General features: G+C 59.2%; 1 protein-coding gene across 2 annotated transcripts in view; it reads right to left on the reverse strand.

Moving 5' to 3' along the window:
• Nucleotides 1-1,585: 1,585 nt before the first annotated feature.
• SRC (SRC proto-oncogene, non-receptor tyrosine kinase) overlaps nucleotides 1,586-13,018 on the reverse strand; it is a 30,845-nt gene continuing 19,412 nt past the window's right edge. Inside the window, exons 6-14 of one of the 2 annotated variants that reach the window (XM_063349952.1) lie at nucleotides 9,181-9,279; nucleotides 8,341-8,444; nucleotides 7,042-7,191; nucleotides 6,646-6,801; nucleotides 6,318-6,497; nucleotides 6,161-6,237; nucleotides 5,618-5,771; nucleotides 5,292-5,423; nucleotides 1,586-4,837 (exon numbers count right to left, since the gene is read on the reverse strand). In XM_063349952.1, coding sequence (XP_063206022.1) covers nucleotides 4,629-4,837; nucleotides 5,292-5,423; nucleotides 5,618-5,771; nucleotides 6,161-6,237; nucleotides 6,318-6,497; nucleotides 6,646-6,801; nucleotides 7,042-7,191; nucleotides 8,341-8,444; nucleotides 9,181-9,279 — 1,261 coding nt within the window. In that variant the 3' untranslated portion in view covers nucleotides 1,586-4,628. The remainder of the gene's footprint in view (nucleotides 4,838-5,291; nucleotides 5,424-5,617; nucleotides 5,772-6,160; nucleotides 6,238-6,317; nucleotides 6,498-6,645; nucleotides 6,802-7,041; nucleotides 7,192-8,340; nucleotides 8,445-9,180; nucleotides 9,280-13,018) is intronic. The other variant, XM_063349953.1, reaches the window with a different exon arrangement.

Consider the following 13,018-nt stretch of genomic DNA (forward strand, 5'->3'; position numbering starts at 1 on the left):
AGGAAGGATCTGAGAGTCAAGAGGGGTGTCACCAAGGGGGGTGACTCCACGGCAAAACAGCCACCGAGCATGGCCAGGCTGGGCTGCAGGTCCTGCCGGCTGCCCCGACCATCTTTTTAAGATGCTTCATCTGCCACCGAGGCTGAGGACTGGACACGGAGTGAAGGGGATGGAGAGAGGAGGAAGCGAGCGGTGCCACAGGAAGGGTTTGGATGTACCGAAGCCATCCCCCTCATCCCCTGGGCACAACCCACTGCAGACACCCGTGCTGTCCCAGGGCTCGGGCTGGACTGCAGCACCCTGCCTCCCCCTCCCTCCTCCTCCTCCTCACATCCTCCCTGTGGCCACCCCTCTGCTGAGCGGCGATGCCGAAGGGGCAAAGCCGAGGGCTGGAGGCACCTCAGCCCCAGCTCCCCTCCCAACACGCTCCCAGCCCACACATCGCACACGGACCAAGGGACTTGCCGATGAGAGGTAATCCCTCAATCGCTTAATTGCTTTAAAGAGAAACAAAACATAAAGCATTAAACATTGAAGGTGATAAGACTGAGTCACTTACCAGCCCGAGGAGGAGGGAGCAGCCACATCAGGGTGCTCAGGGCACTAAAGCCACCCTAGACCGTGGTGAAGGAGCAGCATCAACGGCAGCCACCCTTCTTCTAGAGGGTCTGCTCCCCACAATGCTGTGCTATATATCAATTACTTAATCACCGAGTGAGGGATCCCAATCAGCACCCACTAATTATCCTAATGAAGCAGGCCTGCTTCTGCTAGTTGCTGATGAAGCAGATTCTGCTGGAGGGAGGGCTCTCCCCCGTCCTGTCCCCCCCAGCCCACCGACAGGGGTTGGCAGTCAGGTCTCCTGCTGGGCTTGGGGTGGCTCCACTGGCCATGGCTTTGCCCGGATCGATGTGCACACCAGGGCCACCATGTCCCTCACAGCCCCGCGGGGGTCAGCGCTCCCTGCGTGGGGGTGTCCCAGCATGCAGAGGCTGGGAAGCAGTGATGGAGGCAGCAGAGGAGTCTGTGGGGTCCCTCATGGCTAATGCCACGTGCCGGCGGTGTGTGCCACAGCCCTCTGCTCGGCATCAGCAACAGCTGGGATCCCACCAGCGGTGCAGGCTGCATCCCACCTCAGCTCAGAGCACGCCAGCCTGATTCTGTACCCACCATGGCCACGATTCCCCACTGGAGCGGTCTGGGCACAGGGAACTCACCCACCACCACCAGCCATCTGTCCCTGGCTCTTGGAGCAGGAGGGACATGGTGGAAGAGGCTCCTCTTGCAAGAGCAGGTGCTGGGGCTGCGCTGGACCACGAGCCCACATGGGGACACAGGAATGGCTCCAGCAGGACAGAAGCAGCACCAGATCCCAGAAGCATCCGCCAGAAAATGCCTCTGAAGCACCAGAAGCCACACGTGGACATTGCATGTGCCCCAGGAACCATCAGCTCCTGTTAACAGGGATGCTAAGAAATCCTCTCATACACGAGCTACACCTTTTTCTTTTTTTCTTTTTTTGTGAGGTCTGTTTGTATTTAATTATCAAATTGCAAAGTATTTACACCAACATCAGAGTCTCAAAGCATCTCCACCCCCCCCCCACCACCACCACCCACAAAGCTGGACCTTCTCAGGTTTTTTTTCCCAAAGTTTTATTATTATCCAAAAAAAAAAAAAAAAGCTAAATATTTTACTTTGACACTGAAAAAGGCAGGTGGGGGGCGGAGAGGGGAGCTGGGGAGAGAGACACAGATCCACACGTTCTCTGCATAGTCGGTTGGAGATCTTACAAAACACTGTTTAAAAAAATGATAACAGCAGAGGAGAATAATTTGTAGGGCGTTATTGACCCCGGGAAGCCAAAGAGCATCCTTAGGTGGGGGCTCCCCCTCTGGAGTTTATTGGCTTAAAAAATAAATTGGCAGATGACAACGGTGATGGAGGAGGGGTTCTCGGTCCCCGGGGCCTCCGGGTCATGATGGCTGCAGTGGTGAATCTGGAGATGCTGGGTCCCACCGGCACTGCTGCATGGACACAGGGATGGACACACGGACACACAGCCCCAGCCCCGTGCAGGGAGGTTCCTCCGGGATCACTTCGCCGTCTTCTGCCCTGAAATGTCCCCAGCACGTCTCCTTTGTCAGTGCTTGCCAAAAGCCATGGGGAATTAAGCCAGCCTGGGGTGTTCCTTGTGCCGAGGCTGTGTTCCTGCTCCGCTGCTTGCCCGAAAGAGCCAGAAACTGCCGGGTTAAGCCCGTTCCCGTCCCGCTGCGCTCATGCAAGACCCTCTACGTGCTGCAGAAAACCAAAGGCCAAACCTCAACATGTGCTCTTGCCTTCTCTCTCCCCAGCTTTCGGATCAAATCTGGCTTCCACACGTTGCAGTTTTAAGAGGTTTCTCCTGGGGGGGTTGTGGGGATTTTGTATAATTTAGGCAGAGCTATGGCACAGGCCACCCCTCGGACCGGCTGCTGCAGGACGGGGCTTCTCTGGCAGCACCGATGGGGACATGGCAGCCACCCATCCCAGGGATGCAAACATGGAAAGACCCAAAACATCGAGGTTTGGAGAGTCCCTGTCCCCTGCAGGCACAGCAAATCTGCTAGGAACAGGGGTGGGGGGGAAGAAAAGGCTCCGAGTCCCAAAATGATTTAAAAAAAAAATCCATTAAACCAATTGCTGTTCTCCAAGCCATCAAAGGCAGGATCTCTCCATATCACTGAAGAGCCCGTTCAAGCTGATTTTGAAGGTTTTACTCATTAAAAAGGAGCCACCGACCAACCAAGCGAGCACTCGGTTCATAAATAAGCAGCCAGGGAGCTGCGGGAGCGAGCGGGAGGCAGCAGCGTGCCCGGGCCCTGCTCCGATGGGGATTTGGGTAGGAAAGGGGGTTTTGGCCACCCCCCTGCCCCTGTTCAGCTCCCACCCAGCTTTGACAGGACACCAGCACCACGGCGGGGGCTGGGGAGAGGTGGTTTGGGTCTGCTGCCTGCAGGGAGGCTGTGCCGGAGGGAAACCCCATCCCACTAGCCATAGGGAGGCCAAGAAAAACCACAGCCTGAGGACCGAGAGGTGGGCAAAGCCGCTGGCTCCCCTTCTCCAGGTCCTTCCTGAAGGCACCCTTGCACTGCCGCATCACTGCCCCACAGCATTCTCCAGTCCCATCCCACCCCTGGTCCAGGAGAGCATCCAAAGAGCCCCCAGGTCGTGGCTGGGACCCCAGAGGTGAGGGAGTGAAGCCTCGTAAACCACCACGGCGAAGGTTTTCCAGCTGGGTACAGCCTCAGGGGGGGAGAAAAACAGCACATGCAACTAATTCAACGTTTGGGAGGGTGCAGGGGCCGCTCGAGGGCTATGTACAAGGCAGGCGCCGGGCGGGAGAGTGCAGAGGCTGGGCACAGATAACCCCCACCGCCGAAACGTGGCTGAGAGCTTTGGGAGCCAGCAAGGGGGGAGATGAGAATTCAAGTGTCTCCCGTGTGGCACAGTGCTTCCCAGGACTCTCCTTCGGGATGACAGCCCATGGCTGGGGATGCTCCCACCACGTGGGGAACACAGCCCGGCAGCCGAGACGTGAGGGAGAGGGGGGGAAGGCAGCTAAAAACGTACCTGGTGGACAAAAGCATCTGTGAAAGACGAGTATGTCCCCCAAAACGCTCCCACACCCTGAACAACCACCCGTGCCATTCTCCTGAGCCCTGTGGTGCCACCAGATTTGGTGGCAGGGCTATCCCATGGGACTCTGCTGGTGGGAAAGCTGGTGGTAGAGCTGCTGGGGGGGTGGCTGGGGGGATCTGTGGTGCACTTTCAGGGGACCAGCTGGAAGACCAGGACTGGCCACAGGCAGGGCGAGGGCTCTGCTGGCACCCCTGGGTGCCGCTCTCAGGAGAGACAGGACTGGTCCCCTGGAGGGACAGATGCAGCTGGAAGACTCGAATGTGCACCTACGGGATGGTGACGGCCACCGGAGCCAGGAGCAGCCACGTTTCATGCTCCTGGCGCCCACTAGCACGGCTCAGAGCCCTGCCACGGCGAGGCTGGAGGGATGCCCGAGGAAGGGGCACCGCCAGCATCCTGTCATCACCCCACGCTGGCACCACCACCCAGCACATCGTCCCATCTGAACCAGCCAAGGCTTGGTGAAATGTCTCTGCCAGCACCTTCGGGAGAACCGGAGCCAAGGGGGACAGCGGGGAGGGCGAAGGGGCAGGGAAATTTGTGCTGATTTAGAGACGGGGTGTAGAAGGCCAGGGCCACGTGTTCGAGGTGGGGGCTGCTGCCCCCCAATTCCTCTGAGCTCACCCCAGAGCTGCTGGGTGGGGGGGGAAAGGTCTCCCAAAAGCCAAGTCTCTCGTCGGGAGATGCTCCGCTCACCCTCCTGAGACGGCTCCGCTGGTGCCCGCAGGCTCCTCTTGCCAACGGGACGGTGCCGCTTCATTAAACACAGGCCAGAAGTCTTAACGAGTGATGGGGGGACCCAGCACCTCCCCTGGCCGCATCTGGAGGCAATGCCCCATCCTGCTCCGGGGCTGCTCCGCAAAAACCGGCCCCTCGGCGGGGAGGCCAGCCCTCGGCGTCCCGCGGCGAGGACGGCGGCGTCCCTGGTGCCAGGAGCAGCTCCGGGTCTATAGGTTCTCGCCGGGCTGGTACTGGGGCTCTGTCGAGGTGAAGTAGTCCTCCAGGAAAGCCTGCAGGTACTCGAAGGTGGGTCGCTCCTCCGGGTCCTTCCGCCAGCACTGGCACATGAGGTCGTGCAGGGACTCGGGGCACTCGGGCGGGCAGGGCATGCGGTATCCCCGCTCCACCTGGTCCAGCACCTCCCGGTTCACCATCCCTGTGTGCGGGCAGAGACACAGCGCCGAGTGAGAGATGGGCCAGATCCTGCACCCTGCCTTTCCCGGAGGGGAGACTGAGGGCATCACCCTGGGACGAGCCTTACAGGCAACACCAGTGACTTGACGCAGGGAAAGAGGGACCCCCCAGCCCAACAGCACTCGTCCCCGCCATCCCATCACCTTACTTGGAGACCAAAGTGGGACAGGGTGGCTGTGACCTTGCATCCCAGCCAGGCTCTGCTCGCCCTGGGAGGGCAGGACTCAAACTGGGCAGCGGCAGCTCACTCCTGAGCCCACCCTCCCTGCCCAAATAGCAGGAGAAACTTTGCACCAGTTTGCTCCTCCACAAAGATGGCTCTGGGGGCCACAGAGTGCCAGGAGTGAGCGCTGGGGGAGGGTGGCTGGCCCTGGGGCACCGTGATGGGGTATCTGTTGTCAGGTGCCAGCTCTTACCTGGGTACGGCACTCTGCCCTTGGTGGTCAGCTCGGTCAAGAGGATGCCGAAGGACCAGACATCGGACTTGATGGTAAACCTGCCGTACAGAGCAGCTTCGGGGGCCGTCCACTTGATGGGGAACTTCGCACCTGGATGGGGAGGGAGGGTGAGGGGCTGCTCCTGGCCCCAGGGTACCCGAGGGCACATGGGCTGTGAGTGCCTCCAGGACCCCCATGTGCTGGCTCCAGATGCAACGCACGCCCCTGGGGACCGGGGACCACAGAGTGGCCATTGCTCTGGTGCCACCTGCCTGGGCACGGTGCCGGCAGCCCTGGGCACGCACCTTGCCGAGCAGTGTACTCGTTGTCCTCGATGAGCCGTGCCAAGCCGAAGTCAGCCACTTTGCACACCAGGTTCTCCCCCACGAGGATGTTGGCTGCCCGCAGGTCCCGGTGGACATAGTTCATCCTTTCCACGTAAGCCATGCCAGATGCGATCTGCGGGGACCGGGACATGGGGCATTGAGGCTGGCGGGGTGACACAAGGGTCCCCCAGGAGTGCCTGGCACCACTGAGAGGAATGGCTCCGCAGTGGGACCTAACCCGGGATGTGGGAGCAGCTGGTTGCTCAGGAAAACCCAAGGAGATGCAGGTTTGCTGGCCAGGGAGAGCGGGCAGCAACAGGAATGGGCGAAATGATGGTCCCTGACTGCAACCCAGCTCCAGCTGAGCACCCAGCGGGGACGGCAGCACCCAACCCAAGCCAAGCGAGGCTGTGGAGCACCCCACCACCCTGCCACCCGACAGTCACGACAGCCCAGCAAGGTGCTCGGGCAGCCTGTGCCCTCGCAGGGGGATGCAGGAGGCCCGGGGATGCGCAAACCCACCTGAGCTGCCATATCCACGAGCTGGGGCAGCCGCAGGTACTTGCCCATCTCACCCTTCAGGAAGTCCAGGAGGCTCCCTGCGAGGAAGACCATGGTCATGGCAATCTGGAGGAGCAGAGTCCCTCAGCCGCCCCCGCAGTATCCCTCCTGCGCTCACCCTTGCTCATGTACTCGGTGACGATATAAATGGGCTCCTCCGAAACCACAGCGTAGAGCTGAACCAACTTCTCATGCCGGAGCTTCTTCATGACTTGGGCTTCCTGCAGGAAGGCCTCCGGGGACATGGTGCCGGGCTTCAGCGTCTTGATTGCCACCCGGGTGGTGCCATTCCAGGTCCCTGTGGCACAGGACGCATTTATGGAGCACATGGCCGTGTCCCTCACCTGCTCCCCTACCCCACTGCAGGTTCCGGGCACCTGCAGATGGCTGGGGAGAGGAGGCAGGTGGTGACACCGGGGGGACAGCAGGGTGGGAGCAGTCCTTACCCATCCACACCTCTCCGAAGCAGCCCTGTCCCAGCTTGACCTCCAGCCGCAGCGATTCCCGGGGGATCTCCCAGGCATCCTTGGCAAGACCTTGGGTCTGGGGCTTGGATGTGGGGCAGACGTTGGTGAGACGGTGGCACAAGCCGTCGGCGTGTTCTAGTGCAGGAGGGGACACCACCAGGGTGACACTTGGGCATTTCGGCACGTGATGTCTTTACCCCACATCTTCCCAGCAAAACACCTCGGGGACCCGTACCCAAACCCTCACCCTCTTCCCTAAAACCAGCTTTTCACCAGGGTCCCCCCCAACTGGTTTGCAGCCCCCCCAGCAGCAAGGGCAGGCACAGCACCCAGGGTGTCACCCAGACCCCAAGGGGACCCCAAGTGGCTACCCACTGGAGTAATAGGCCACCAGCTGCTGCAGGCTGTTGAACTGGGTGCGGGAGGTGATGTAGAAGCCGCCACTGTCCAACTTGCGGATCTTGTAGTGCTTCACGTTGAGCCCCTTGGCGTTGTCGAAGTCCGAGACGGAGAGGCAGTAGGCACCTGCGGGCAGGACAGAGGGGTTGTGGGGGAGATGCACCGCAGATGGGTGCTCCCCACAGCGTCCCCACGGACTGTGTCCCCCCCGCAGGCTGGCACCGAGGAAGAGACCCCGCTGGGTTTGGGGGGTCCCAGCAGGCAGGAAGGTGAGCAGCCCCCGGGGCAAAAGGATGAACATGGCAAAGAGGGGATGCTGAAGCAGGGGAGAGGACCAGACAGGAGGCAGGCTGGGCCACAACTCCAACATCTCGGCATCTCAGAGGGGAGCCAAGGGGCTGGTGGGCCCAGTTCCCTCCTCGACAAATCCCACTGTGGGCATCACTTCGGGTGCGTGTCTCTGCTCTGCCCACACGAGAGCAACACCGCGCTGCTGGGGCCCCAAATAACCAAAGGGAAGATTTATGCCACTGCTTGAACGAGCTGTTTCCACCAGAATAAAATAAACAGTGACATCAAAACAGAAAGGAACATCAAGGATCTTTTCCCAAAGGTGCATTTGGAGCCAAACTAAACCACATTTCCAGGTAAGAAATAGCATCCTCAGGCAGCCAAACCGCGAAGATCACAACTTGCACTTTCAGGAGGTACAAAACAGGCATCGAGTTGTTAGACTTGAAAGAAGAACCTAAAGATTCATCAGTGCCTCTGCCTGGTTGCCCAGGAAGCACGTGTTCAAGATTTTGCCACTATATAGGGACCAGGAAAAAACAAAAGACGTCCACCTGGGGGTGTAAAAGAAAACCCCAAACCAGGCAAATAGAGCATCCTGCTTGGTGGTCCTGCCAGAGCTGGTGGGGCACCCGGCTCCCACCCTGCCATGAGCTGAACCATCTCTTGGAAGGGCCGTGTCTCTCCAGCCCTGTGGGCTCACTGCTGTAACGGTGCGTTCGGCACAGAGATGTCACCAGGGGTTTAACTGGTGCATCAGCTCCTGCTCCCTGGGGACCGGCACTGGCAGGGGAGACCCCAGGATGCTCCCCGTGCCGAGGCACATTGCTCATCGACCCCAAACATCGGCTCCTGCCTACAAGGGACGAACGACTCTTTTCTCTTTCTTCCTCCCCGTGCACCTAAGCTGGGGGAACCGGGACCACGGAGAATGACCGAGGGGACCGGGGTCCCTGTGCGGATGCCCCCCCACCCCCCACTCACCTTTCGTGGTCTCACTCTCCCGGACCAAGAAGGTTCCTCGGGGGTTTTCGGGGTTGAGCAGCAGCCGCTCGGATTCCCGGCGGGTGATCTTCCCAAAATACCACCTGCAAGAGCAAGTCAGCGGCTCAGCACCCAGCACTCGCCCCCCTGACTCCATTGCCTGTCCAAGCTGGGAGCTCAGCCCCAGCCCCCCTCTGCTGCAGGTTTTGGAGACCACGGGCTGCGTCTCCAGGCTCAGGCACCCCCGGGTGCACCATGTCCCTGTACACCCCGGGCTGGGCATCACGCGAGGAGCAACCATGGACTACATAACACTTTCACTCCAAAAACCTCCCCAAATGAGGGGCTCTGGGGACCCCTGAAGCCCCCTGAGCTCTTGCTGGGGGTGGATGCCATGCCACTGGCTGGGGACAGGCTGTGGGGACGTGGCTGGCACCTCCTGCTCTTGGACTTATGGCCAGCTTTGCCCCTGCCTGCTCTCCCTGTGTGACAGCCGCCTCCGTGCTCAGCCTGATCTGCAGAGGCGGAGCCGGCAGCATCCTCAGGCATGGATGTGTGTCTGTGCAGAGGAGTAAAAACCAGACCCAAAGCATCAGCCCCTGCTATGCCACCGCTCATCCCTCCACCGCGCAAGCACGCCGCACCTCCGCGCTTTATGGGCCTTATAGAAAGGCTGGAAAATGCTTATGGGGTGTGCAAATTCAAAAGGGAAAAATAACAAAAAGGAAAAAACCCGGAGGCCTTGCGAGTTTTGCCCGGGAGAGGGGCAGGGGGAGGGAGGAGCGCTCAGGGTGCATTTGCTATCGCTCGTCTTTAAACTGTCTCAAAGATGGCAATTACTCTTCAGCCTGGATGGAGTCTGAGGGCGCGACATAGTTACTGGGGATGTAGCCCGTCTGTCCTGTAGTGAGGGAATGAGCCAGCCACCAGTCACCTTCCCTGCAAGAGAACCAAAACACACTCAGTGTGAAGCCAGGAGCCCCCCGGCCGGACCCTCTCCTGTCCGCAGAGCCCGGCCAGGAAGGGGTGCAGCCCCCACAGCCCCCAGCCCCGCAGCCCCCAGGACTCCTGCTGCCAGCTCCTGCCCGTGGCTCCCTCTGGGCAAGCTCTCTTGGTATTGGGGCCACCCATCCATCCGCATACGGGATGCTTTAAACTTAAATGGGGCAGGGCAGCCGGCGAGCCAAAACACCTTCGGAGCCACCTGAATGCGAACGGGGTCTGGCTGGAGCTGGAGGGGTACTGGGGATCCGAGGGCAGCGGGGAGCGACAGGCGAGGGGGAGGAAACGGGGAAAAGCCACAGCATGATGGTAGTGATGAAAAAAAAGCACCAGGAAAACCCAAGAGAAAGCATTTGTTAAATACAGGCTGCAGAAAAGCAACAGGACAAGGCTGAGATTTGAGGGCAGAGGGGGAGCGATGCCCAGCCTGGATGCAGCGGGCTCCATCCAGCCTGGGCACATCACCTCCAGCCCCGGGATGGGCACCCTGCACGGCCACAGCCCCTGACCACCAGCTTCCCCCAGTCCCAGCAAGGGCTACGACTGCTCGCACAGAGCCACGCACACCCGCTGCGCTGGCCCCACGGCCCTGAGCACGGCTCTGCCCTGCAGGAGCCCCCACGCTGTCCCCAAAAACCCAGGGCTGACCTGCTGTCCCTCCTTCCCTGGGCACGGCGGCCACAAGGATGTCCCCAGGAGCTGGCAGGGTGGGGGCGCCTTCTCACTGCTCTGCCCCCTCCCCGCAGGGTCCCGCACAGGATGGGGCAGGAAGGGACAATAAATAGAGAAGAACAAGGGGACGGTGGGAGGTGGCTTCCCCTTCCCCGCAGACAGCAGGGCTTCCTCCTGCCACCTGCATCTTCTCGCCCATCAAAGACGAAGTCACCTAATTTATCCTGACCACGAGGGAGACGAGGCTACAGGAAAACTGCAGATCCGTGGGAACAGCCCTGCAAGGACGCAAGAACTTGGCAGGATGACCTCCACAAACACTTTACAGAAATACCTTAATAACCTCAATCACCACTGCAAGATCCACCAGACCACATCCAGACCCCTGCAGACCTGTAAACTTCCATCCTCGCTCCAGACACACCAGCAGCTTGTGACTTTTTGCCTGTCCCAGCTAAACCAGTGATGCTTCGAAGCGCCTGGGAGAAGCCGGACACAGCCCCTGGCTCCTCATGCTGGTGCCAGCAGGGCTGGGGAAGGCGAGGACCCTCTGGTCATCTTCTCCCAACCACACAGCCAGGCCCTGCTGCCCGCCCAGAGCCAGTCCCCAGCTTCACAGTAGCCCCAGTTTGTATTCTAACTTCTCCCAGTCCCGCTGCATCTTGTGTCAGGTAGCTTGGGCTCCCCAGCCGGAGCTGCTGCCCCAGTCACCTTTACTGGGGCGGCTCCGAAGGGGACGGGAGGATGGTTGGGCTCCTTTCCCACGGGACCGGAGAAAACATCCGCTTGAGAAATGCCCAGCTTTTGACTTGTGGCTTTATTCCAGCTTGGGCTGCAAGCTGGGAATTCGGCAAAAACAAACTATTCCAAAAATGTCTCAGCGGGGGAAAAAAAAAAAAATAATCACCATCATCAAAACAAAGCATTTCAACAATTCCCTGCACAATCTTACCCAAAATACCCCACCGCATCCCTGCTGGCTGCCAGCTGGCTGGGAGGAGACCTCCTCCTGCTGGAAATGGTACCACGGGAGCCCTTCTGCACTGGGGTGGGTGGATTTGGCCCCATCTGGGAGGCCGAGGGTCCCTGGAGACAGCTGGAGCTTTACTGGGATGCGGGAGCAGGGAGGTGAGTGATGCGGAGGCTTCTCCTCTCGCCCTGCACAACCCCAGCCCCGTTAGAGCAGCCAAAACCCGAAGCCACCCTGCAAAGCCACTGGTGGCCGGTCATCCTCATGTCCATGGGCTCCTGCTGCGCCTGGGCTGACCCCAAACACCCTCCCCACAGCCCCAGGGCACCAACTGTGCCCCCTCTGGGAGCCAGAGGAAGGGGACATCGCTGCCTGCCTTTTGTCGTTCCCAAAGCGCGGCAGCCCGAGCTGCTCCCGGACCGTCCGAGCACCTCTGGGCATTCAGCAAGAAGAGAGATTTACCCCCCTGAGCACCACACAAACTGCACAGATTTCTCCACCACCCCCCTCCCTGTGGATATCCCCCCCATGCAGCTGCAGCAGTCACCGGGAAGGTCAGCAGCTAGATCCTGCACCCTCCACCGATGGACCGCCATCGCCAAAAAAAAGGCCTTTTGCTCCCCAGGATGCTGCAGAGCCCATCACACCCTGACCCTTCCCTCTGACCAAGCCTTTGCCAAACAACAGCAGAAGAGGAAAAGAAGCGTGGAAACCCCAGAAGGGGCTTAGAATCATAGAATCATAGAATTGTTGAGGTTGGAAGGGACCTTTAAGATCATCGAGTCCAACCTTTAACCTACCCTGACAAAAGCCACTTCTAAACCATGTCCCTCAGTGCCCCATCTACCCTTTTTTTAAACACCTCCAGGGATGGTGAATCCACCACCTCCCTGGGCAGCCTATTCCAATGTTTAATAACCCTTTCAGTGAAAAAATGTTTCCTAATATCCGATCTAAACCTCCCCTGACGTAACTTGAACCCGTTTCCTCTCGTCCTATCACTTGTCACCAGGGAGAAGAGGTCAGCCCCCATCTCTCTACAACCTCCTTTCAGGTAGTTGTAGAGGGTGATAAGGTCTCCCTTTAGCCCCCTCTTCTCCAGGCTAAACAACCCCAGCTCCCTCAGTCGTTCTTCATAAGGTTTGTCCTCCAGACCCCTCACCAGCTTAGGCTTAAGGCATAAAGAAACAAACCCTCATACATGGACACAATCTGGACCCGCAACGGGCAGAGCTCACTTTGTAACAGCCCAAACCAGAACCCAAGCCTGGGGCTAGTACGCTGCCGAGGCTGTGAAAGCAAGAAGCACCAAACTCCCCAAATTCAGGCTTTTCCTGCAGTGCTGAAGCCCTGCACATCCTGGACTTCATTGATTAAATGAATCGCCATTAGCAAACAGTGTCGGAACAAGAAGAACACAGATCAGACCGAAAACATGTTTGTGCAACGTTGCCTGACCGCTGCAGGAGAAATATCAGCCCTGGGATGTTCCCTCATCGTTCCACCCTTTGACTTTGCAAAGCTGTTTTGGGTGCCCAGGTTGGAGGCAGCAGCGGAGGGGCCAGCGGGAGCTGCGGACCCCGGGGACCTCATGGCAGCGCTGGGGACAGCCGAAGGATGCCGCAAACCATGCGTGCCAGCACAGACCACACGTGGGTTTAATACAGGACCATGTTCAGTAGCATTTTCCAGCTGGTCACACTGCCCTGCTCTACGCAGCAAGCCATGGGGGTGCTGCTACGACCAGGATGGAGAGCAAACACGCGGGAGGCAGGCTCCTAAAGGAAGTGCTTAAGCACCCTGAGCCACTCACAAAAAAATATAAAAATAAAATTAAAAAATGCAACAATCAATGCAAAAAAGGCCAGGAGGGAGAAGACAGACAACTGAAAAGGGACTGCAGAGGGGTGGCAGGTGCAGACAAGGAAAGCAGGCCAGGTTCAGAGCTCCTGGGTGCAGACACAGCTCTGGATGGAGCAGCTCCCCAGCACGGGAAGGGGCTCCCTGCTCTGCCCCCGTTGAACAGGAGGACAA

The sequence above is a fragment of the Chroicocephalus ridibundus genome, chromosome 12 (assembly GCF_963924245.1).
Source record: "Chroicocephalus ridibundus chromosome 12, bChrRid1.1, whole genome shotgun sequence".
Taxonomy (NCBI): Eukaryota; Metazoa; Chordata; class Aves; order Charadriiformes; family Laridae; genus Chroicocephalus; species Chroicocephalus ridibundus.